The sequence below is a fragment of the Vulpes vulpes genome, chromosome 5 (assembly GCF_048418805.1).
Source record: "Vulpes vulpes isolate BD-2025 chromosome 5, VulVul3, whole genome shotgun sequence".
Taxonomy (NCBI): Eukaryota; Metazoa; Chordata; class Mammalia; order Carnivora; family Canidae; genus Vulpes; species Vulpes vulpes.
This window is the reverse complement of record NC_132784.1, coordinates 140,448,655-140,473,064: the sequence shown is the minus strand read 5'-3', so window position 1 is coordinate 140,473,064 and position 24,410 is coordinate 140,448,655. Positions and strand designations below refer to the sequence as shown.

General features: G+C 48.9%; 1 protein-coding gene across 1 annotated transcript; it reads right to left on the bottom strand.

The window, feature by feature from the left end:
- Positions 1-1,403: 1,403 nt before the first annotated feature.
- SUN3 (Sad1 and UNC84 domain containing 3) lies at positions 1,404-23,392 on the bottom strand. The gene is made up of 10 exons (XM_026006639.1): positions 23,271-23,392; positions 20,207-20,268; positions 18,211-18,314; positions 12,935-12,975; positions 11,663-11,828; positions 10,385-10,469; positions 7,685-7,800; positions 6,341-6,508; positions 2,617-2,709; positions 1,404-1,523 (listed from the first exon to the last, which is right to left on the bottom strand). The coding sequence occupies exons 1-10, from the start codon at positions 23,390-23,392 to the stop codon at positions 1,404-1,406; spliced, it is 1,077 nt and encodes a 358-aa protein (XP_025862424.1).
- Positions 23,393-24,410: the final 1,018 nt, after the last annotated feature.

Genomic DNA, 24,410 nt, shown 5'->3' with positions numbered 1-24,410 from the left:
TCAATAGTGGAGGTCTCATATCCTCAGAACAGATAGGTTTTTCCATTTACTGGAGATTTAGTGATCCATCGATGTTTGGGGGTTTCTTTGTGATGGACTCCCTTTATCCCAGGTTCTAGGTTCCCAGGGTCAACTGTGGTCCTGAAGTAGGTGATGCCCCTTCTGATGTGCTGTCAGGAGGTCAGTACAGTCTAACCCTAGGTCACAAGCCTGCACAACTCACCTTTCATCCCCTCATGTGGGCTTCTCATCCTCTCAATCATCCCAGGAAGGATGATGTGTGAGGGAGACCACATTCACATAGTTTTATTACCATGTATTATTACACTTATTCTATGTTGTTGTTAGTTATTACTGTTGATCTATTACTGTCCTAATTTATAAATTAAACTTTATCATATGTATGTGTATAGAGGGGAAAATATAGTATATATAGGGCTCAGGACTATCCACAGATTCAGGCATGCACTGAAGGTCCAAGAACATGTCCCCCAAGGAGAATCGGGACTACTGTACAGGTAACTGTACAGTCCCAATTTATTTTATTTTTTTTAAAGATTTATTTACTTATTTCAGAGAAAGAGAGAAAGAGAGGGAGGGGGAGGGATGGAAGGAGAGAGAATCTCAAGCAGACTCCCCGCTGAGCATGGAGCCTGATGGAGGGCTCGATACCATGGCCCTGAGATCATACCTGAGCCAAAATCAAAAGTCAGACATTTAACCAATTGAGCCTCTCAGAGGCCCCTTATTACTTTTTGAAATCTTTGTTACAGCTTTTGTAAATTGTATCCTCTAACTGGTTGTTGTTTGTATTTATGAATGAAGTCAATTTCCATATCATAATTTTGTACACTAATTTCCTGTGGTTTCTCCTTGTTTGTAACCTATTCCTTCATTGATTTTACTGCATGTCAAGAAATTCACCAAGCCATCTGCAAGTCACATGGTCAGATTCCTCTCTGATTTTTACCTCTAATTTCTTAGGCTTACCTGCTTGCATTGACGGGTGCCTGCAGTCACTGCTAGATGACTGTTACGTATACGTATATGGCACGACAGTAGTGGTGGGCATCCATGCCATCCGTGCCTGGTAGTTAGGGTTGCATGAGTAATGAAGGCAGAGATGCTAGTCTGAGAGACTGTAGAGTCATACCAGCTTCTTCCAAATGCTCTCTTTTCAGTGCTTTCACCTGATTCATCCTCAAAAGCTAAAGTACCACAAGAACATTGCACTTATTCTATTTTTTACTAGTAAAACTCATTCACATTTTATTGGCAGGTATGAACCACTTTGAGTTTTCCCTCCCACTCCCGTTTCAATTCCTATGGGTGCGATGAACCTAAAGGAATAAGAACAGTCCCATATTCTGGACCTGTGGTCATGGCCGTCTGCTGGGGGTCCTCTAGGGGTATTCTCCTGGGGTTCCATGGACTCTGAATCTATATAAACACGTGTATTTCGGGTGTCCCCAGTTGCTGAGGATTTTCAGTTTTACACATAATAAGGATTCAAAAACATCATGCTGAAAACAAAGAGAAGATACAAATGAATGCCTTATACAGAAATCCCTCTCAAAGAATCCCAAAGTGGGTACCTGGGGGGCTCAGTGGTTGGGCATCTCCCTTCAGCTCAGGGCGTGACCCTGGGGTCCCAGGATTGAGTCCTACATCGGGCTCCTCCAGAGGGAGCCTGCTTCTCCCTCTGCCTGTGTCTTTGCCTCTTTCTCTCTCTGTCTCTCATGAATAAATAAATAAAATCTTAAAAAAAAAAAAAAACCACCCAGTCTAATGGATGGGAAAATAAGCCTGTAAGTACAGGGCTCGTAAGAAGGACGATAGCGAGGTGGGAGAAAATGTGGCGATCTGGACACTAAGTGCTCCCCCCCCCACTTCCCCGCCCTACAGCGCTCCTAGGTGGGAGTGAGAGAGGAATGGATGAATAATCATGTATGAAACTCTGTGCGTTCATTAGGTTCATTCATTTCTAACACATATATTGTTCTCAGCTTGGATTATCTCAGCATATTATACAGAACACACTTATTTTTACCTGGTAATCAATGCCTTCTAAATCTTCCTGTGGCTAGTGACAAATAATGAAAACATATTTCATATACTTTAATGGCTTTCAGGGATTTTGATGTTAACAGGTGGTATTTTTTCCCCTCATTTTCTCTTCCTCACACTCCCCAATGTCAGGAAGAGAGTTTTTACTCATATTGTCTGATATTTATTTTCTCTTCCTGAGTTCCTGTCTGCCTCAACCATCTCCATGGGAGGTGACATAGAAACACCAAACCCAATAGTATCAAGGGAGCCCAACAGGTAAGAGAAGGACTGAGAAAATAAATATAGTAAAACAAAACAAAACAAAACAAAAACATGATAGCAAATGAGGAAGAATCTGGCTTAGAACCCACTCTGGTATTTGCCTGTTTTTTTCGGCATTAAAATCCATGCAGCATGTGGAGCTAAAATTGAACTTTAGCCAAGCCTTCCTTAGCTTGCAATTTTGTCATAATCATCCTGACACAACACTTTGCATCCACAACACCCAAGGACACCTCCCGGGAATGGACTTCCTTACACCGTGTGTTTTCCCAGGGCTCTCATTACCTGGAGCTCGAATGTCTGAACAGTGCTTCCTGTTTTGTTATACACGAACTGACCTAGGAAAATCTCTTCTCCCTCACACTGTTTCGAGATGCCCTGCAAAGGAAAGCAACAGACAAGGGGGTTCTCATGAGTGCATGCTTGGTTCAATAAACAGAGCCTGGCGTCTGTCCAGGTAGTAACAGTTCACAAGACATCTTTGGGTGTCCGCCAGGGCCATGGTGCTGTGCCAGGTGCTGGTGCTGCCCTGGCACCCAACAGGTGTTTAACTCAGGGGCTTGTGAGGTGAGAAGAGGCTGACCACAGGTCTGACCAGATAGATAGACAATAGGTAGATAGATTGATCAATTGACCGATGGATGATAGATACGTAGATGATAGATACATAGGTAGATAGAGATAGATGATAGATAAGACAGGGAACTAGAGGAAATCCCACCATTCACTCTGGCTCAATGACGGAATTTGCAGTTGGCATACCTTGAATTAAATAAACACCAAATGAGTGGCGCCAAGGTAGCTCAGTTGGTTAAGCGGCCGACTCTTGTTTTTGGATCAGGTCGTGATCTCAGGGTCATGCTCTGCACTCAGCATGGAGTCTGCTTGTTCCTCTCCCCCACTGCCCCCACCCTACTCTCTTTCTCTCTCTCTCAAATAAATAAGTAAATAAAATCTTTAAAAAACATACACGCATAAGGGGCACCTGGGTGGCTCAGTGGTTGAGCGTTGACCTTCAGCTCAGGTCATGATCCTGGAGTCTTGGGATGGAGTCCCACACTGGGCTCCTCACAGAGAGCCTGCTTCTCCCTCTGCCCCTCCCCACTGCTTGTGCTTGCTTGCTGTCTCTCTCTCTCCAAAAAATGGGTAAATAAAATATTTAAAAAGACAGAGAAATGAATTTTATTGCCTGAAGGGTCACCCATAATTCCTCTGTAATGAGCACCTGGGTGTGCCTCTCTGAGAGAGGGTTCCAGCTACTCAAATCCAACCCGTGTCAGCTGTAGGTGTCATCAGACCCCTACTGGGGAGAGCATCAGGCTCGCATCGAAGGACAGTGGTTTCCTTTCTGTCCTGTAACCCAGAATCATGACACCTACAAGTGTTCAAACGGTGCACAAAGCAGGGTGGGCACCCACATTTTAACTCCAAGCCTCCCATCCAGATAGGGCCAACAAGGAGTTGGAGAAAGGCATAAAGCAACAGGGAACACCTAAAATGAAGTCTGGAGATAGCCGATGGGTGGGTGGACTGCCCTGGCTGGAGGGGGACCAGTAGCATGTCTACACCTGCCATCACAAGTTCCCAGAATGGGCAGAGGCAGGGCCAGGGCAGGAGGCCAGGCACAGAGTTGCAGGGACAGGTGCATGAACCTATTCTCCCCATGGATGATGGCAAAGCTGCAATCTCCTGAGCACAAGGTTGCAGAATTCCTCAAGGGTCAACCTGCCCCGTATCACACTCTGGGGCTCCGGAAGAAACAGTCCAAACAGAATATCCACCCAAGTGCCTCACTGTCAGTAGCCAGCACCTTGCATGGGGAGCTTTCAGCTGACTTTTTACCCTTTGGCTCCTAAATGCAACAGAAAAGCATCAGCAGCCAGGAGAGAAAAGCACTTTTCAACAAATAGAAAAAGTGATATTTGGGGATGAAGACACGACAGAGAGCAGAAGATAAATGCAACACGACTAATTAATATCCACTAATATCTTCTGAAGCTTAAGAGAAGATATTGCATCCATGAAGGAAGAAACTTAGACCCTAAAGAAAGGAGTTATTTACAGGAAAAAAAAAAAAGGTCTAAGAATAATCACAACAGTGGAAATGAAAAATTCAACATTATGGGTTAAGATAAAATTTGACAAAAATCTTTCAGAAGGTGGAGCAAAAAACAAAGAAAGGAAATTAGAAAATATTTTTTATATAATAGGTTAGGTGATTAAGTCAAATCCCCAGATGCAGACGTGAAGTTCTGGTCAGATCTGAGCCGTGGGGCAGAGTGGCGCAGAGCGACATCTTTAAAAAAATAAAAAAATAAAGAACAAACTTGGAAAGTGCCTGACATGAAGGAACATGATGGCAGGATTTTTACCGTTCTGAAAAAGAGGGGTGGGGATTGCTCTGTGATTGGAATATAGAAAAGTAAGCAAATGAAATTAAAATGAGGCATTTGTTATCCTCAGGAACATCGGAAATCATACACAAAGAAAACAGTATTTCCATGAACTCTATGGTTCGGTGAGAACAGCACCACTCACACTGTAAGTGGAAACGTCGCATATTGATTCAAAGGAAGATGTGGCATCTACCAGGGTCCCCACCCTGAAACGCAGATTTACCGCGTGACCCAGTAATTCCCCCTCCAGGTTCAGACCCGAGAGAAAGGAACACCAGTGTCCACACTAAGACGAATGCTCTCAGGGCACTATTCATAATGGTAAAAATGGGGGAAACAATTCAAATGCCCTTCCGCTGATGAGTGGATGGATAAAACATGTCTAGCCACACAACGAATTATTATTCAGCAATTTATTTATTGTTATTTTTTCAATGTTTAAAATATTTTTTCAAGATTTATTTATATATTTGAGAGAATGAGAGATAGAGACAGGGAGGGAGAGGCAGAGTCTTAAGCAGACGTCGCACTGCACCCAGAACCCGGCACCTGGCTCCATCCCAGAACCCTGCAATCATGACTGAGCTGAAACCAAGAACGGATGCTCACCAGACTGGGCCACCCAGATGCTCCTATTATTCAGCAATTTAAAAAATGAAGTAGTGACACGTTATATAACACAGGTGAACCCCAACAACATGATGCTAAATGGAAAGAGCCGCTCACAGCGGACCACGTATTATACAATCCCACCTATATTGAAATGTCCAGAGTAGGCGACTTTGCAGAGACAAAGCACGTCAGTGGTGCCAGGGGTTGGAGATGACAGCTGACAACGAAGGACTGCAAGTCTTCCTTTGGAAGGAATAAAAATGTTCTAACGTTGATTGTGGTGATGGATACACAAGTCTGTGAATATACTAAAAGCCGCAGAAGTGAACACTTTAAGGAAGTGAACTGCTGATGTGTGAATGGCATCTCAGTACATTTGTTTTTTAAAGAAAAGACAGACCCCCAAATTGGGAGGAGAATGAGAATGAGAGCTGTAGAAGAGGACTAATCTTCATTTTTCATCAGAGGAAGTCAGTGGATTATAATCGAAACTGAAAAATCAAAAAGTAAAAGTAGGGGCACCTGACTGGCTCAGTCAGTAGAGCATGTGACTCTCGATTTTGGGGTGGTGAGTTCGAGCCCCATGTTAGGCATGGAGATGACTTTTAAAAAAAGAAGTAATGGTAAAAGCAAATATGAAGGCAAGTACCCAAATGAGCAGCTAAAACTGTGGCAAGTAGAAGTTTCCAGAGAAGCTGGGGTGTAAACCCTGGCACAAGAAAAAAAAAATGTTTCATTATCGGCATATGAGCATGTTGATTTTTTAATTGTGTGCATATAGCTTTGGTAAAAGTAAAAAAAAAAAAAAAGAGTAAGAGAAATTATCTGGTCCAACCCTCTCTCTTTGTAGATGGCAAAGCTGAGGTTCTGGAAGGAAATAACCTTCTCAGAGTGACAAACATGGTTAGCCACATGGCTCAGGTGACATCCCAGCGTGTGATTCCTAACCAACCCCCTCCTAGCACAACCCACGCTGAACACGGATTTCGAGTGCCTCTCACATAGACAGAAAATTCCTTGGGTGCGCTGGAGATGTTCCCTGAGGGAGACACCTTCTCCGAGATGTGCTCCATGGTAACGGCGGTTGGCACGATCTTCCTGGCAAGCTTGATCAGGGCGTGACCCTGGGAACCTGGGAAGGCCCAGCACTTCCCAGGGTGGACGTCCGGCTGGAAAGGAAACACCAGGTTAATCTCTTGTCTTGTATAAATCCACGCTGCACCATTGGTCAGCAAATCACTACTGACCGCAGATCTCGCTTATGCCTATGGTATGAAGGAAAACTGCCCAGATATCCAGGGGTTTGCTTGTTTTCCCAGGGCACACTGTGCTTCTATCACTCAAAGCCCTTTATTATAGGATTATCTATAATACGATTGCATAATTTATTTATTATGTATTTTCTTTTATTACTCTAACTAGTCTGTATGTCTAGAAGGCAGCCAGTTGGCATGAGTGCTGAGGGCGTGCCAGTGGCAAAGACAGTGATAGAGGTGATGGTGGTGGTGGTGGGGTGGTAAGGAAGAAAAAATGTACCATTTTCTAGATCCAGAGTCTGGAATGAAATCTGTACAATTGCTCCTGGAGGTAGTCCTACCTTGGAAACTGACTCCAGGTTTGTAGATTGTAGTTAAGATCAAGCGCTACCAGCTGTTGAAGTCTCCCTAGAGCCTTCTAAGTTGAACTCAGATGTTTTCACGGGAATCTTACTTGGAAATTTATCCTGTTATACTTGGACTCTGTAGGAATGTGTAGCCCGAACAGCGTGCAGCAGTGCCTGCACCGAGGGGCATGTACCTTGAGATAACGTTTGTTAGAAGACTGAAGTTTTCAACAAAAAAGGGGCGGCCACAGAATCAACTCAAGGAGAAGATATAGAACGCAGCATTCTATTTAAGTAGTAAATCATCTAGTTTAGTGACTTTAAAATAATAAAAACAATTACAAATTAATCAATCATAGATTACTGCTCATAAAATAAGAAATAATTTCTATAGTTTGATGACTATTAAAACGCAAGTAGGGGATGCCTGGGTGGCTCAGTCGGTTAAAAATCTGACTCTTGATTTCGGCTCAGGTCTCAGGGTTGTGAGATCGAGTCCCACATCCGGCCCCATGCTCAACGGGGAGTCTGCTGGAGATTATCTCCCCCTCTCCCTCTGCCCTCCTCCCTGCCCCCACTGTCTCTAAAAAAATATTAAAAAATAAAATAAAATGCATAGACATGGTTTCAGGTTCTGTGACAAGTTCAGATTGGTCTCCATTTTGGGTGTTAATATTTTCATGACACTTAACAGGAACAAAATCTTCAAGTATAAATAGATTCCTCTGGGTCTAACTTTTACCTGGAGGATAATATCTGGAGGCATCTCATAAGTTAAGAACCCAATCCCATGCCAGTAAAGTTTTGCTTTATTATTTTTGTAACTTTCTGAGGTCCCAGCTTCCACAATAGAGGCCCCTAAAAAGATAAAATAACTTTCAAAATTGAGAATTACACGTCTCCAAACACATCAGTTATACATTTTTTTATAAATTTATTTTTTATTGGTGTTCAATTTGCCAACATATAGAATTATACCCAGTGTTCATCCCGTCAAGTGCCCCCCTCAGTGCCCGTCACCCAGTCAACATCAGTTATATTTTCATAGCGTTGTTAGAAAAGTATTCCCAGGCAAATTGCAAGTAAGGTGAAGTTCACACTGGGGAACAGTAGGGAAAGTATGGCTTCCCGCTCTCATTACCACTGAGATTTTGTCTCTTTGAGAAAACCATGCTTGTTCCTTGAGGTTTCACAACATTTCTGAAACTGGTATTGATTCAGTTCTGAACTGAACAATTGATTCAGAGGTGGAAATTTTATGTGTATTGTGTTTATTACCTAATCAGACTTACAGACCATATTTTAACAGCTCATGTGATGAGACTATTATGTCAGCCCAACCTACTTAAAAGCAAAAAAAAAAAAAAAAAGCATAAAAAACAATGTCAAGAGTGCCTGGGTGGCTCAGTCATATAAGCAGGCAATTCTTGGTTTTGTCCAAATTTTTCAGTTGTATGTAATCAGTGAGGGGAGAAGCTGGCATGGGCTCTCTCCACGTTGGTCCAACCAGAAGCTGGCAACGCACTTCATGCTCGCATTTACTAAGAAACCATAACATGTTCTGCTCGTCCTTGTTCTACATGGACTATTGCTGGATTTGCATTTGTCATTGTGAATTTTTCGAAATGGAAGCTATAAATGCATTCAATAAAGAGGAGGAGGGATCCCTGGGGGGCTCAGCAGTTTAGGGCCTGCCTTTGGCCCAGGGTGTGATCCTGGAGTTCCAGGATCGAGTCCCGCATCGGGCTTCCTGCGTGGAGCCTGCTTCTCCCTCTGCCTGTGTCTCCGCCTCTGTCTCTCTCTCATTCTGTGCCTCTCATAAATAAAAAAATAAAATCTTTAAAAATAAAAAAATAATGAAGAGGAAAGAGGAAAGAAAGCATAAAAAGGGTTTATCTAAATGCCAGTATTAAAAAAAAAAAAAAGGATTCTCTGCCTGGTTCATCTCCCCATGTCTTTTTTTTTTTCTTTTGGTAAGATTTTATTTATTTATTCATGAGAGACACAGAGAGAGAGAGGCAGAGACACAGGCAGAGGGAGAAGCAGGCTCCATGCAGGGAGCCCGACATGGGACCCCATCTCCCGTCTCCAGGATCATACCCCAGTCCAAAGGCAGCGCTAAAATGCTAAGCCACCAGGGCTGCCCCCCCCTTTTTAAATTTTATTTCTTTATTTGAGAGAGAGAGCATGAGCAGGAAAGGCAGAGGGAGAGGGAGAGAGAATCTCAAGCAGACTCCATGCTGAGCACAGAGCCCAACATGGGCTCGATCCCAGGACCCTGAGGTCATGATCTAAACTGAAACCAGGAGTCGGATGCTTAACTGACTGTGCCACCCAGGTGCCTCTCACCTCCCCAAGTCTTATTTCAGTGCTAATTCTCCCCATGCTTCAGGAAATTCGGATGCAGGCAGGTCTATTCTCTTGCTGGGCCTCTCTCAACCTGTGTGCATGCACACGTGCACACACACAACTGAATAATCATTCTAGTCCAAATGCTCTCGATTTTACACAAGGCACAACTTTATTGTCCCAGTATAAATCTGGCTTTGTCGATTGGTAAAAATCAGCATTACTGCGTTTGTTTTATATTTTCCCCCTCTTGCTCACTGAGCACATGTCATGTACGGACTATCACAGGCAGATAGGGAATATTAAGGTTAATGTTTCTTAGTGTAAGCACTTAAGAATTAAGTTCAATTGGAAGACTTTAAGAATGTAGTCTTTTAACATTATCATTTAATCACTGATAATACATTTAGATTAGTCATTAGCAGTCATTTTAGAATATAAAATATAAAATGTTCTAACTTTTGTATCGCTTGTCCTATTTTCTGCATTCCCAACCTCATTGTGGCATGACAGCTTCCTTTGTGGTCCTTTTTTTCTTTTCTTTTTTTTAAAGCACTTATTGATTTATTTGAGAGAAAGTGAGCACGAGCAGGGGAGGAGCAGAGGGAGAGGGAGAAGCAGGCTCCCCGATGCAAGCTGGATCTCGGGACCCTGAGAACATGACCTGAGCTAAAAGCAGACACTTCACCCACCGAGACACCCAGGCGCCCCCCTTTGTGGTCCTTTCAATGCATGCTAATGAAGATGCCCAGTTTTGCTTCTTCCAAGATTTGCACCCCGAAAACAATTAACTACAAACATTTCCATTCTCTTCCTCATTGTCTAGATTTGTGAATTTTGGCTTCTTCTCAAGTTATTGAATACATAAGTATGTTTTCTTAATAAAAAAAATAGAGAGGGGGCACGTGGCTGGCTCCGTTGGTAAAAATGCAACTCTTGATCTTGGGGTTGTGACTTTGAGCCCCACATTGGGTGTAGAGATGACTTAACAATAAAAAATAAAAAATCTTTAAAAAAATAAAAAATATATAAAATAAAATCATATGGAGAATCAGGACACTTTGGAAGCGTTAACTCTTCAGCTTTTACTCACCTGCTGATTTAAGCGCATAGTCGGCCATCTGGACTTGGTCCTCTCTCAACTTTTTAAGGACATAATTTACCAAGTTTGACATTTCCTGTACAAGTATTAGAAAGAGTTTTCAGTTAACAATTTTGGCCAACTGCATGAGTTTTGACAATTTGTTGATGTGGAACTAAGTGTCATAATCTGCAAAAATACCAGCAGTGAACATTTAGGGAGCTATACAGAGCCAGCCACGGCACACAGATTTCCAATGCCCTCCATAGCTCTGTGGGATTGCTGCTTCCCGGGCAGCTGAGGTGTGTCCAGACACCCCCAAGTTGGGGCATGGTGGACCCAAGGCCCCTTCAGAATCCCTAACAAGCCCCCATCATGCTCTGCAGTGAGGAGATCACACGAGGTTGTGTGTGCCACCTGCTGGGCACCCCCCTTCATTCTTGCCTGAAGACTTAATCGTTCTGTAGGTATTTGGGAATCGGGCAGTTTACATGGAGTTCATGCTTGTTAGAAAGTATCCATCCTTTGAGTTAATGCGGGCTTCTTTTAAAAAATATATATATACATATACATATTATTTATTTATTTATTTATTTATTTATTTATTTATTTGAGAGAGAGAGCACAAATTGGAGGAGCAGCAGAGGGAGAGGGAGAACCAGACTCCCGGCGGAACAGGGAGCCCGATGTGGGGCTGGATCCCAGGACCTGAGATCGTGATCTGAGCTGAAGGCAGATGTTTCACCAACTCAGCCACCCAGGCACACCTAATATTGGCTTCTTAAAGATGTTCTGATTTTATAAAGCAAGTGTCCCAGATTTGTTCTCTCTCCCTCAAATAAATAAAATCTTTTTTAAACGTGGACATTAAGGGAAGAAGAGAAGTTAGTGCAGAAGAGCGAGAAAAGCAGCAAAGCCAAGCTCTTCGGTCTCCAGCACAGTGCTGTGCAATGGGGAATGGACAGGTCAAGTGCACTAGCTTCAGACGGTCCTTGAATAAAAATATTCTAAGTATTTGTGTATAGACATTTAGGGGCTGCATTTCTGAATGATCTTCTGTTTTACTGGAAAATAAAATGGAATCGGGTTATTTATTTTGGGAGGAAGTCAGTTGGAACACGGTCTTCTCTGTGATACACAAATGATTAAAAAAAAAAAGTGGGTTTCTGTGGCAAGCTTTATGGAGGTAAGCTGCTGTCAGGGAGTGTTGAGGAGGGGGACAAAGCCACAGAGCAGCCAGCCCTGGATTTGACCGCAAGCCCCGGAATGTGCCCCTCCCAGGCGCCCTACCTCATCGGTGGCCTCCATGGGGTCCTGGTCCTCATCCTGGTCCGTGTTCCAGCTGTAGCTGTGCAGATCCTCCTGCGTATCCCTAAGGAGTGCCTTCAGAACATCTATTTGTTCAATTAAAAATAGAATTTCACGGAAGTTGTTCTCCAAAGTCTGGCTTTCCTTCCTGGAAATGGAGACGCCAATGTGAAAGGAGGGAAAGTGAGCCCCCATCATCAGCTGGGCTTGGGGAGCAGCAGAGCAAGAGCCAAAGGGCTTTATGTTGTAGGCAAAGTCTTGAGCGAGGGCACTCAGGATGCCCTTCGTCCAAAGCACCACCTCTCACTCTCTACAAAAGCAAGCACACTCAGGGGGAGCTTCCAGGATGCACCCCAAAGCTTGGGGGGTGCTCTCCGCAGGCAGGTGGGGCTCGCCCTTGCCCATCCCTCGTCCCTCCCTCGGGGCTCTGCCACCCTGACCCGAGGCTGCAGGACCTCACAGCATGAAGCCTAATCCCAACCTGTCACCTTGTTCCCTTGTTCAAAAGGGAACAGCCTGCATTTCCAGTGGGGTACAGAGCAGGGGGGTCATCCCGAGCCCCGAGGTCCTAGAGGCTCTGGAAAGGAGTGTGGCTAGAGGCTGGTGGTGGGAGGCTGAGGGGCTGGAGGCCGCAGCCCCGGTGGGGGCACCTGTTCCTGCTGACAGTAGGTGTCAGAATGGCTCCTGCTATTTTTACAGCTTGAAAATGACTGGTGGGTGGCATAAGAATGTGTCGAGCCAGCAGGCATTTCCTTTTGGTGAAGAACGTAAGCACTACTCATCTCGTATTCTTTCCTCCCAATTTGTAAAACTACATGTTCAGAGTTTGGAAAACACAAGATCTTCATGAAATAAACAGTTACGTTTCATTATAACAGTCATTATTCTGTGCAAAAAATTAGTGACAAAATAGAGATCCTGCTTATAATCCTGTGTCCTGCTGCACTTCCCAGGCACAAGATATATTACTATTTATTATAATCATTAAACATATATTACTTATTATTATAGTTATTTTGAAGGCTTCATAATTCTCCATTACATGTTCTCAAATGTACTTAACCATTGGCTTATTTTTCTTATGTAGCTGGTTTTCATTGTTTTTTAGTCATAAATAATCTTGAAAGCACCACTCAGTGTACATTCCCTTAAAGAATGAGCCACAGAAGTGGGTTTTAGTTTCAGAGTGTTACAGGAACATTCCGCCACTGGAGTCACACCAGAAAGTCCCACAAATCAGAAAATCTCACTCACTTTAAAAGCTCCAGTTGCTCTTTCGGCATTCGGAGTCGGGCCTGGAAAGAACCAGAGGACCCACATCATTCTGCATCCTACCTATTCACGCAGAATGAGTGTTCTTATTCATAAAGGGGAATGAAATCACTTTTCCACCCTGATGTCCCTGCATGACAGGTGGACACCAAGTGACCTCTAACACACCTGTGTGCCTGTCAGCCTTCCTGTAAACAGGTTTCGTGGGGACGAAATCTGACAGTGACAACTGGAGTCCACGAAGGGCTCTGTTCCTCACGGGGCCGGGCTCTCCCGGCTCCTGGCCCCCGTCTCTGCCCAGCCGCCCGGCCTTACCCTCTGGTCCCTGGTGGGGACTCCTATCACCGGGTCTAGGGCCCACCTCGGAAATCCGGGCCGTTTCATCTCAGGAGCCCTGAATGCATCTCAGGAGACTCTTTCGACATCACAGGTTCTCAGGCCGGGCACCCAGCTTCCGAGGGTCACCCTTCAGCCCACCGCAGGGACCACCCATGGGCCGCGGGGAAATCGCTCCCCGCCCTCCTCTGCTGACCAGTCTGCTCTTCGGCTCCGACACTGGGGCTCCTTCCTACCCGTTTGCTGCGCAAAGTGGCTCCGCTCCACCAGGGAGGGCCTCCCAAGAGGGCCCAAGGGAGGGCGCCGCGGCAAAAGCAGTGCAGCCTGGTGTGCAGTAAAAAGGCACTGCTGGGTTTCGGGGGGTCATTTTTGTTTAGAGAGAGAAAGAAAGAGAGAGAGCACACACGTGGGGGGAGGTGCAGAGGGAGAGGGGACCCCAAGCAGACTCCCCGCTGAGCACGGAGCCCGATGCAAGACCGATCCCAGGACCCTGAGATCATGACCTGAGCTGAGGTCAGGAGTTGGATGCCTAACCTACTGAGCCTCCCAGGAGCCCCATGTTCTATTTCGTTTGTTCGTTTTAAATCTGCCAAGCAATTTAACTCCGTATAGGATCCCCTTAATGTGTTTCTTTTGTAGGGTCGTGAATTTGGGAGCCTATTTTTAGGGGAGAGAGAGATACTTATTTCTAGTTTTTAGTCTCTGTTGGAGGAAGCTCCCTGTCAGGAAGGGCAGCGTTTTCAACTTCCATCTCTTGCTTTCCACTCTAGCCTTAAAACGGTGGGTAGAAAATACTCCCTCATTAATTTGCTGATAAATGCATGTGGGTGTCCCTTGAAAATTAAAAAATCTCAGGATTGTTTTTTTAATTTCATTTTGGCTTCTCCTCCAGAAAGGGTTTCAAGTGGCTTCCACAGTAGGAACATATACAGTATGAAAACCCACAGGACAATAAACCAGTAAGGAAGTCAAAGGTATAAGGAGAAGGGGATGGAAGGCTGGAAGGTGCGATCCCCATCCCCTTGTGACCACGTGTGCAGGGTGGTGGGCTGGCGTGCAGGTGAGCCTTCCCTGCCTGGACGTTGTTAGCCGTGGGCCCCACGTCAGGTTCTAGAATCAGAGACCAAATTGGAGGCACAGGGAAGCCAGAATGACCAAAATTCTCACTAAGCATACTGCTAAAAAAAAAACCCAAAATCGAAGGTGTGGGAGAAGCTGCGTTGCACTGCGCCTGCGGATGGATGCCCGCAGCGCTGACTTCCCTGAGAACTCTGGGAGTCCCGCCCCGCAGCTGTGGCCTCCCCACAGAACTCTCTGGGGTCTGAGGTCAGCCGCATTTGCGATCAACTGAAGGATGAAGTGGTCAAGGAGGGACGGGAGAGCGAGCTGTGGCCAGAGCCACGGTGTCGTTTACTGCTGTCATGTTTTTTAAAAAATGCTTTTCCTCTTAAAAGTATGGAAATCTCAATTTCAGACACTTCACAAATCTGCACGGGGACCACGCCAATCTTCTCTGTCTGATCTTTTTTTTTTAAGATTTTATTTATTCATGAGACAGAGATGCAGAGACACAGAGAGAGCCAGAGACACAGGCAGAGGGAGACGCAGACTCCATGCGCGGAGACCCACGCGGGACTCGATCCCGGGGCCCGGGGTCACAGTCAGGTCACCTGGGCTGAAGGCCGGTGCTCCACCGCTGAGCCCCCGGGCAGCCCCTGTGGTCTTACTCTTAGTGCAGGTGCTGCGTCCCAAGCGAGCACCATCGTGGTTTGCCTTCCCGGGCGACGTGGAGGCGCGGGGTGTCTGCCAGACCACGGCCCCCGAACGCGGGGGGGGGGCACCGACTCCGCAGGAGGCTTCGGATCGCCTCACCAGGCTGTTACCTCTCTCTCCCCTTAACATCTGCCGCAAGAGCCCCACACCTTGCAGGTGGGTCCTAGAGGCCTAATGGCTGCAGGCTGCGCCCTGTAGGGCGCTCGAGGCAAACCAGCTGCAGTTGGGAGCAGCTCAGTGCGGTCACCGACCCGAAGCTCTGATGGGTGACGGGACAGTGGCCGGGCCGGCGCCGTGTGGCAGTACAACCAGCTCCCCCGCATGTGCGGCCCACGGTTCACGCTGGCAAGTCCTCTCTCGGCAGAACCCGGGTGTGAACTCGAGCCCCAGGCACACAACTAATTTCCTTAATTGTTCTAAGCCAGCTTCCTAATAAATGGATTTAGTGATACTCTTAAGAAAGGCTCATTTTGAGGAGAAAGTGAAATATGTATTTCGTGTCCCTATAATCATTTAAGATGCAGAGTTACTAACACCGGCTTCCTGCCCTGGAAGATGCAGAGGGCCCAGCTAACTTCTCGAAGGGCAGTATTAAGTCTTTAAGATTCAGTATAAAAAGGTCACCTAAAAACTGGGAATCGTTTATCCTTCTTGTAGGAGTTTATCCTGAATGAAAAAATTAAGCGTGGTTGAAAAGATTTGGCAACAGAGACATCTGTGTTGATGATATCGGAAAATTGCAAACAGTCCAATGGTTTGGAAACAAGTATTATGAAATATGTTACTTATTTCTATCTATCCACTGGAATATTAGGCATAAAATGCCGTAGTTCTAAAATTATATCTAAAGAGAAGGGAACATTGTTTAAGATCTATTGTTAACTGAATAAAAACAGCTTCTATTGCCTGTAGCTTGGGATCTATAAAGAAATTACCAAAAAAGAAAAGAAAAGAAAAGAAAAGAAAAGAAAAGAAAAGAAAAGAAAAGAAAAGAAAGGAAGAAAAGGAAAGGAAGGAAGGAAGGAAGGAAGGAAGGAAGGAAGGAAGGAAGGAATCACCTAGAAATAAGGCAGAGTCAGCGCCGCGCGGATCCTGGCACAGCTTCCTCCCGCGTGGAAACCGGTAACACCAGTGGTGTCACGGAGGCGCCTCCCCTGAAGATCCGGCCAGAATGTCGTAGGCAGAGGGGACGCCCAATGTCAAAGCCCTGACAAACCGCCAGGGGAGTTCTTGAGCGGTTCGTCAGGGTTCTCCAGAGAAATAGAACCAGTAGGATGTGTGGAGAGGAGGGAGGGAGGGAGGGAGACAGGGAGAGAGAGATTTATTTTAGGGAACTGGCTCCCATGATTGAGGAGGCGGGTGAGTCTGGCATCTACGGGGAGGCTGGCATGCCGGGGGCCCGGGGAAGGGTTTGTATTGCAGCCCAAGTCCGAAGGCTATTTGGGGGCAGAGTTTCCTCATGTTTGGGGGACCTCACTCTTTTTCTCTTAAGACCTTCCACTGATTGGGTGAGGCCCACCCATGGCACAGAGGATGATTTGTTTTACTCAAAGCCTATCGGTGTAATGTTAATCACATAAAAAAAACCTTCACAACAACATCTAGAACTAGTGTTTGGCCAAACATCTGGGCACATAGCCTAGTGAAGCTGACCCGTACGATCGTAATAGGCATTAATCCCAAATTGGCGGTAACCAGAGGCCTCTGTTGCCCATGAAATTCTCGTCTCTGTTTTCCTGGAGGTGATCGGACTCTCCGGCCCCAGCTCCTGTGGGCCTGGGTCCTGGTCTTTGATGTGAGGGCCACGTGTGCAGGGGCTCTCTCAGGCTGACCCTCTTTGTGGGGTTTCCATGGGGCTCTCCTTTCACCCGGGATCTGACACTCGTTATTCAGATTCCCAGGACATGCAGGGCAGATGGCATCCCTGCAACTGGGATCCATTCCAGGTATCAGCCTACGAGCTTCCCAGGGGACGGTCCTCCCGACAGCATGGTCTCCCCCTGGAGGGACACGACCAGACACAGGGGTTGCCGAGTGAGCTGAGAAGCAGGATCTGGAGGAAAGCAGCGTGAGGTCAGGTGCAAGGTCACTGGCTGGGTGGGGTCCTTCCCACAGAGCAGTGGCTCATCTGGCCCCTGTCATTCCTCTCTTCTCTGGTCTTTGGAGGCAGACGCTGTCTGGAGAGCTGGGTGGGCCGGAGGGAGGACACGGCTGTCTGGCCCAGTGTAAGCCCACGTAGACGGAGCTGGCTCCCAGCTGAAGGGGAAGCTGTCCCGTCCAGAGCACCAGCCACTGCCTCACAACAAAGTGCTACTTGCGGGATTCTGGGCGCTGAAGCCTTCCTTGGAGAGCTTTCTGCATCTGTTCAGTGGCTGTAACAGAACATCTAGGCTGGGGGGGGGGGTCTCAGGAAGAACCGGATTCTATTCCTCAGTCCTGGAGGCTGGACCCGAGATCAAGGTGGGTGGATCCTTGTCTGGGGAGACCCGCTTCCTGGTTCACAGAGAGCGTCTTCGTTCTGTGTCCTCACATGGTGGAGAGGGCGTCGGGGAGCTCTCTGGAGCCTCCCCTGCAGGGCGCTCACCCCAGGCACGAGGCTCCACCGCGTGACCCCCTCACTTCCCAAAGGCCCCTGGGGATTCGCTTTCAACTGGGACGACACCCAAATTCAGTCTGTGGCATTCTGACCTTGGCCTTCCAAAATAAAGTCCTTGGTGCTTCCAACATGCATCCATTCTATCCCAACAGGCTCCAGAGTCTTGGCTCATTCCAGCATGAACCAAAAAAAGTCCAAAACCTCGTCTAGAGAGCACCTAAGTCGGATATGGGTGCGATCCCAGGTACAATTCTTCCTGAAGCTCCTGCAGCTGTGAAGCTGTGCACACACAAGGACAAGACAGCTGTAGGGTGGACGGCCTCATTGCAAAAGGGAGAAACAGGGAAGACCAGAGGTTCACATTCAGTCTGTGGCAGGAGCCTGCTGGGATCAGAATGTGTAGGGTCTCTTAGCCATAGAACCACTGACTAGGACTCTGGTCCCTACGTTGTCCCTATTAGATGTTTCCATGCAAGACGAAGGTCACATACTGCAAGTGGGAGCATATTAAATTCTAAGCAAGTGACGTACACAATGTTCAACAAAACCTCACCTGGTAGTTATAAAGCCTTGAACCATATTCTGCAACTAAAGCATAGAAGTGTCTGGATTTCTGAGGAAACTCTGCTTCTTTAAGCCACCTGTGATTTCCAAGTCCTGTGAAAGAAAGAGCGACTCTGATGAGAGGGTTTGTCTGCAAACATGTACGATGCTCTACATGTGTTCTTTCTAAAGACTTTTATTTTTCAGTCGTCTCTACCCCCGTGGGCTCGAACTCACAACGCCGAGATCCAGAGTCGCGAGCTCCGCTGACGGAGCCAGCCAGGCGGCCTGATGTTTCACAGGCATCAACAAGAATTTCTCCGAGCATGAACAGTACCTATGCTCGTAAAAAGAATATCGGATCCTTGGCTGACAATATGGGAAAATGGCAACACTGGGCGCTGAACGAGTTCTCCGTTGAGATGTCCGTATGCTGCCAAAGACGAACAGGATCTACTTTTCGTGGACTCTGAAAACTAACCCCAAACTTACAGCAACCAGAGGGCAGAGAGAAGGGTTCCTGCTCCCCCGCTGCCGTCCCCGTTTCCAGTGCCGTGGCAGTGGCTGCGGGGATCGGAGCCTACGTGGCTCGTGCCAGGAGCTGATGGACACTGGTTCTCAAGCTACGGAGACGGGGAGGTTTGGCCTGCCTGGTGTTCCCACTCTCTGGGGCTAGAGGGCCTTCCTGGGAGGCTGTGGTGTCCACTCAAAGATTAAGGACAGGGTGGCTGGCTCGGCCGGCGAAGTGCCTGCCTTCAGCCCAGGTCCTGGGATCGAGTCCCGCCACAGGCCGCCTGCGTGGAGTCCGCGTCTCCCTCTCCTTCCACCCACTCCCACCCTCTGCTCTCTCTCTCTCTCTCTCTCTCTCAAATAAATAAACAACATTTCTTTTTTAAAAATTTAAGGGCCTAAATTGGTTTTGCCCACCTGGGCAAGGGACAGTGAGTGGGCAAGTGGCAGACAGACCCCAAAGCACAGGAAGGAGAAGTCAGAGGGGGAGTCTCCGGTGAGAACAGAACTTGGAAGCAAAAGAGGACTGCAATGTGCGGGTCCAGACCGGATGCGTGTTCATTAGGGACGGTGGAGTGGATCCAGGCTTGCGTCTCAGGTGGCTCTGCGGGCTCCGTGTGAGCAAGACGTGGCGGTCCAGGCAAGGGCGTGGGAGGCCTGGCTCAGCCCTGAAGGGAGCCCCAGCGTCAAGACTTGGAGAGGACTCATTGTCTCTCTGCAGACTCTGGGACGTCTCTGCCAGGTCACTACTGACCTATGAGGTGGCAAACAGCGACGTGAACAAGTGACCGGAGCCCTCAACGAGGAATCACAGCAATCCCTGGGAAAGGGGGGAACTTGAAGCCATCCCTGGGGATTGTCCAAACACCGAACATAATAGGCAAAAACTTTATTTTCTTTTAAAGATTTTATTTATTTATTCATGAGGGACCCAGAGAGAGGCAGAGACACAGGCAGAGGGAGAAGCAGGCTCTGTGCGGGGACCCCAACGTGGGACTCGATCCCGGGACCTCAGGGTCACGCCCTGGGCCGAGGCAGACATTCAACCACGGAGCCCCCGGGCGCCCCAGGTTTTGTGTGTTAAAGAGAGCACGCTCGCGTGTGCATTCACACCGGGAAGGGGCGGAGGGACAGGGAGACAGGGAATCTGAAGCAGACTGCACGCTGAGCGCAGAGCCTGACGTGGGGCTCGATCCCACGACCCTGAGATCACGGCTCGGCCAGAAGGCAGACACTCTGCCGACCGAGCCCCCGGCTCTCTGGTGTCCTATATTAAAGAGTGATTTCCCCGTGCGTCAGGGGTGGTGACGTGGGACCTCGGCCGTCTGACACCTGAGCGTGGCCCACGTGGGGCCTGCACTTCAGACCCCGGGAGGAGTGAGTGTGACACGCGTTCACTTCCGCGGCCTTCCCTGGCATGTCCTCAAGCGGTGAGGGCCCCATCCCCACTCAGAAACGTCCGGGGCCCGGCTTGAGCCTCACCTCGTGTGACTTACCTACGAGGAGGAGCGTCAGGATCCACAAGGTGCTTAGGACCATCTTCGTGGACCGGGTCAGCCTAGGAGAGGAGGAGCAAGACTTAGCGGGCCGCAGCCCCCCGTTCCCTGACCGTGGGCCTACGCGCCCGGCTGAGGCCGCGTGTGCGGTCCATTCACGGCCTCGCCGAGCTGCAGAATCCGGGTGAGCCTGCACCCAGACATCCTGCCCCCTGCTGCCACGCACCGTGCGGCTCCGGGGCCGTCTGCGTCGTGCATGTGCCGGCTTTCTCGTGTGTGCATAGATGCCTACGGAGGACGCAACACAGGGGTTATCCTTCCAGAAGAAGGGGTGAGGGTCTGATTCTATGGAAATTGCGTATTAAGGGAGGTGCCTGGGTGGCTCAGTCGGTCGAGCGTCCAACTCCTGATCTCAGCTCAGGCCATGATCTCAGGGTCACGAGATCGAGTCCCATGCTGGCCTCCACACTGGGTGTGGAGCTCGCTTATAAAATAAGGAAAAGAAAACACAAGAAAGGAAGAAATCAGGCACTCAGTGAAAGAACTGGGACAAGGAACAACTATCTGAGGAAGGGCTTTAAAGAATTGTAACACTTCTCCTCACTTTCTATTGGGGTCCCCATCCCTGCAGAAGAGGACAGCAGCCCCAGCTGCCCGGTAGGGGGCCTTCGCAGGATGAGCACAGCCGTGTCACCTCAGCGAGAACAAGCAGAAGCTCACCGCAGGCCCGCGCGTCCCCATCAGGCCCTGGGCTTTCTGCCCCACAGGTCACCTCTGTCCTGGCCTCTGTCCCCAGTGAACTGGGCTGCCTGGCCTTGAGCCGGCGGTAAGCAGAACCATGTGTGGATGTCCTCTCTCTCATTAGGGCTTGGTGCCCTGCTGAGTGAACACTGCGCCCGCCCCAGTGTCGCGGGGCTTCCCGGGCTGTGACAGCGCTGCCGGGACTGGGCATGCCGTGGGCGCATTTGGTTCGGGTGCGCTCCTGAGAGACGGGCCGCTCGGTCCCAGAGGCTGTGCATTGCCAGACAACTTTGCAAACAGAACCTCCACACACCCAACTCTCTAAAGCAAAAAAAGAAAAAGGCTCAGATATAGGCTGAGGAAGCTCAGGAAACTAGGAGCTTCTGGAAAAAGCCCTCTGGTTTGGCAAACTTTGTTTTTCTCACTCAAAACATATTTTTTAAAAAACCAGATAGAGGGCCCCTGGGGGGCTCGGTGGTTGAGCATCTGCCTTTGGCTCACGGTGTGACCCCGGGGTCCTGAGATCGAGTCCTGCGTCGGGCTCCCTGCATGGAGCCTGCGTCTCCCTCTGCCTGTGTCTCTGCCTCTCTCTCTCATGAATAAATAAATAAAATCTTAAAAAAAAAAAAAAAACAGATCCAAAGGGATCACAAGGCAGGGGAGAGGCAAAGCTTTGTCAAGTCACCTCAGCAATTTGGGCTTTGTTTCTGACCTGTTAAACTGACCCATTAACCAAAAGGTACGATTCCCTGCTCCAGGTCCAGGAAGACGTGCTAAGGAAGTCTGGGAGTGACTTCACTGAGTTCTTGATACGTTCATTTCTTTAAATTTTGCTCTTTCTTTAGTTTTAGGCACAAATGACAGTAAACAGATTACCCTGTGTTGAATTTTTGGAGTCAGCTGACCACTTAGGCGATGCACCAAGCTACTCTGCGCCCTGTGGCCCTGAGCTGCGTAGTCAGGAGCAGCTCAGATCTGCACCAAACCACAGAAGAGCCTCGGACCAGCCAGCCAGTCCCAGCCCAGGGCAGGGGATGGAGGAGCTGCGCCCCTGCCCACTGGTGCCCAGAGTGGGTGGGCTGTGCTAACAACCCAGAAGGTTCTCTCCGCTCTGCCCTCGGCTGGGGTGGAAGGGGGTGTATATCTTGAAAACACATCCTCTGTAAATATTATTTATTGGTCACCGGGGGGAGGGGGCGGGGGGGGCATCCCCTGCCTAAAGAGAGTCATTCAAAGGTGGATAGCCAGCCCCGGAGCCTTCCTGCTGCTGGAGGAGAGGAGGATGGCCACATTCCCATATTCGGGACAGGTTACTTCTGTGTTTTGATAAAACCCTGGCTGTCAGGCACTGCTTTCCAGAGCCCCCCAGCTGCTTTGCCACCTGGATTATGACTGCCTGGAGCTGTCTTCCCGCATCACCACGATGACAGGAGACTTCAGGAGACTCTGTGGCCCTCCCTCATTGGTTCGGAGCAAGGGCTTGGCTGTTACCCCTCCCATGATGTCCTGTCACTTCTCCTCTTTGTTCTCCCAGCAGGTGGCTGAGGGGGCAGGTGCAGGGGGTGGGGGTGGGGGGCTGGCACCTTTGGCCCTCCTGCTGCTTCCTGGCGGCCAGTGCACACCTGCTCTGACGACAGGACACAGTTATTGGCTCCAAATGTCTGCCCACTAACCGTGCAATCCCTTCCCACCCAGGAGGCACTAAACGTACCCCGTGTCCAGAGTCCCAAACTGTGTGTCGCGCTAAACGCCGCAAATCACAGAGAACAGGCAAGCTAGGTAAAAACAGGAATAATCTGTAAATTCATAAAGTGAAATAGTAATCTTGCGGCTGCTGCTGTGGCTCATTCATTTTAAAAGGTAGCTTCCAGGGCATCTGGGGGCTCTGATGGTTAAGCATCTGCCTTCGGGCCAGGTCATGATCTTGGGGACCTGGGATCGAGCCCCGGGTTGGGCTCCCTGCTCAGTGGGGAGTCTGCGGCTCCTTCTCCCTCTGCAGCTTCCCCTGCTTGTGCACTTCCTCTCAATTAAATGAATAAAATCTTTAAAAATAAATAGTAAAGCATAAAAAGTGGCTTCTGGTCCACAACCCTTGGCCCCCGTGGGCCGTGATGAGTGAAAGCGTCCCTGGCTGGAAGGAGGGCAGGGTGCCACAGGAAGGCCCGCGATCAAGAGAACCCTGCCAGGACACTGTGTGGAGATGACTTTCTCTCAAAGGGAGAAAGGCCTGCATTGGGTTGTTTCCCAAGGAGGCAGAGCCCGTGCGGCGTCCGGCCGGACAACCTAAGATCCCACGGAAGAGACTCTGCAGCTTACTACGTACCCGTTGGGGTCGGGGCTTCCGCACTCCGGGAGCGCGACATGCAGATTGGCGCTGCCGCCGGCTTCTTCCGATTGAGCCCGGAAAAGCCTGGCACCCCTTCTTGGCTTTGGCCTCCCGCTCATTTCCCCCCACGAGGCAGCAGAGCGCTGGCAGAGGGGAGAGCAGCCCCTGGCTGGCCGCTACGGTGTGGACAGCATGACCCCACCAGGGCCCAGGGCTGCTCTCTTGGCTCCCCTCCCGGGGGTTCTCCTTCCAGGGAGAAAGCTGCCCCCTCCCCGCCCTTCTGTTGCATCACCTCCTGTGACACATCACAATGGCCCAGGCCTTGTCAGGCACCTCTCCGCCTGCACAGCACTGTCCGCGCTCCCTGGTGACACCCGCTGACCGGCCTGCGTCCTGCCGAGGTCCCCCGGTACCCCTCTCTGCTGCCACAAACCAGCGGTCAGCTGTGTTCCCTGCACAAGGGAATGCCATGGATACAACGGAGACCCCAAACTATCGCTCCCCACCTCTCTCCTGTCCTTTCCTTCCCGCGGGGGCTGCGATCTGGAAATTGATACCCGAAATTCCTGCGTGTTTTTAAATAATTCATCACAAAACAGGTGTCCATAAATAACACAATATTGGCTACATGCCTTCCACTTAAATGACCTTCCTCAGTTTTCTTTTCTTTCTTTCTTTTTTTTTTTTAAGATTTTATTTATTTATTCCTGAGAGACTCAGAGAGAGGGGCAGAGACCCAGGCAGGGGGAGAAGCAGGCTCCCTGTGGGGAGCCCGACCCAGGACTCGATCCCGGTACCCCGGGGTCATGCCCTGAGCTGAAGGTGGTGCTAAACCTCTGAGCCCCCCGGGCTGCCCAACCTGTTTTCTTCCACTGTCCCGGGACAGTTAACGCCACCGCACTCACTTTCACTGCCGTGCCCTATTTGATGATATATTTTATCATAGACATGTCACGGTCATTTACCAGCTCTTGGATGGACGCACACGGAGGCGGCCTTTAGTGTTTCAGCAATGCAAATAATGGCCAGTGCCGGTCCTGTGCATGTCTCGTGCACACTGTTCACCAGGCCCACACCTAGGAGCGAGTTGATCGGGTGTACAGTCCCCGCTGGCAGCTTTTGAGCGTGACCCACGGG

Excerpts from the sequence above, each read along its gene's own strand:
- SUN3 (XM_026006639.1), bottom strand. The coding sequence starts at position 23,392 with ATGAGCGGGAGGCCAAAGCCAAGAAGGGGTGCCAGGCTTTTCCGGGCT. Across the intron at positions 20,269-23,270 it reads GGAAGCCCCGACCCCAACGG|GCTGACCCGGTCCACGAAGA; the intron begins GTACGTAGTAAG and ends CTCCTCTCCTAG. Across the intron at positions 7,801-10,384 it reads CTATGCGCTTAAATCAGCAG|GGGCCTCTATTGTGGAAGCT; the intron begins GTGAGTAAAAGC and ends TTATCTTTTTAG.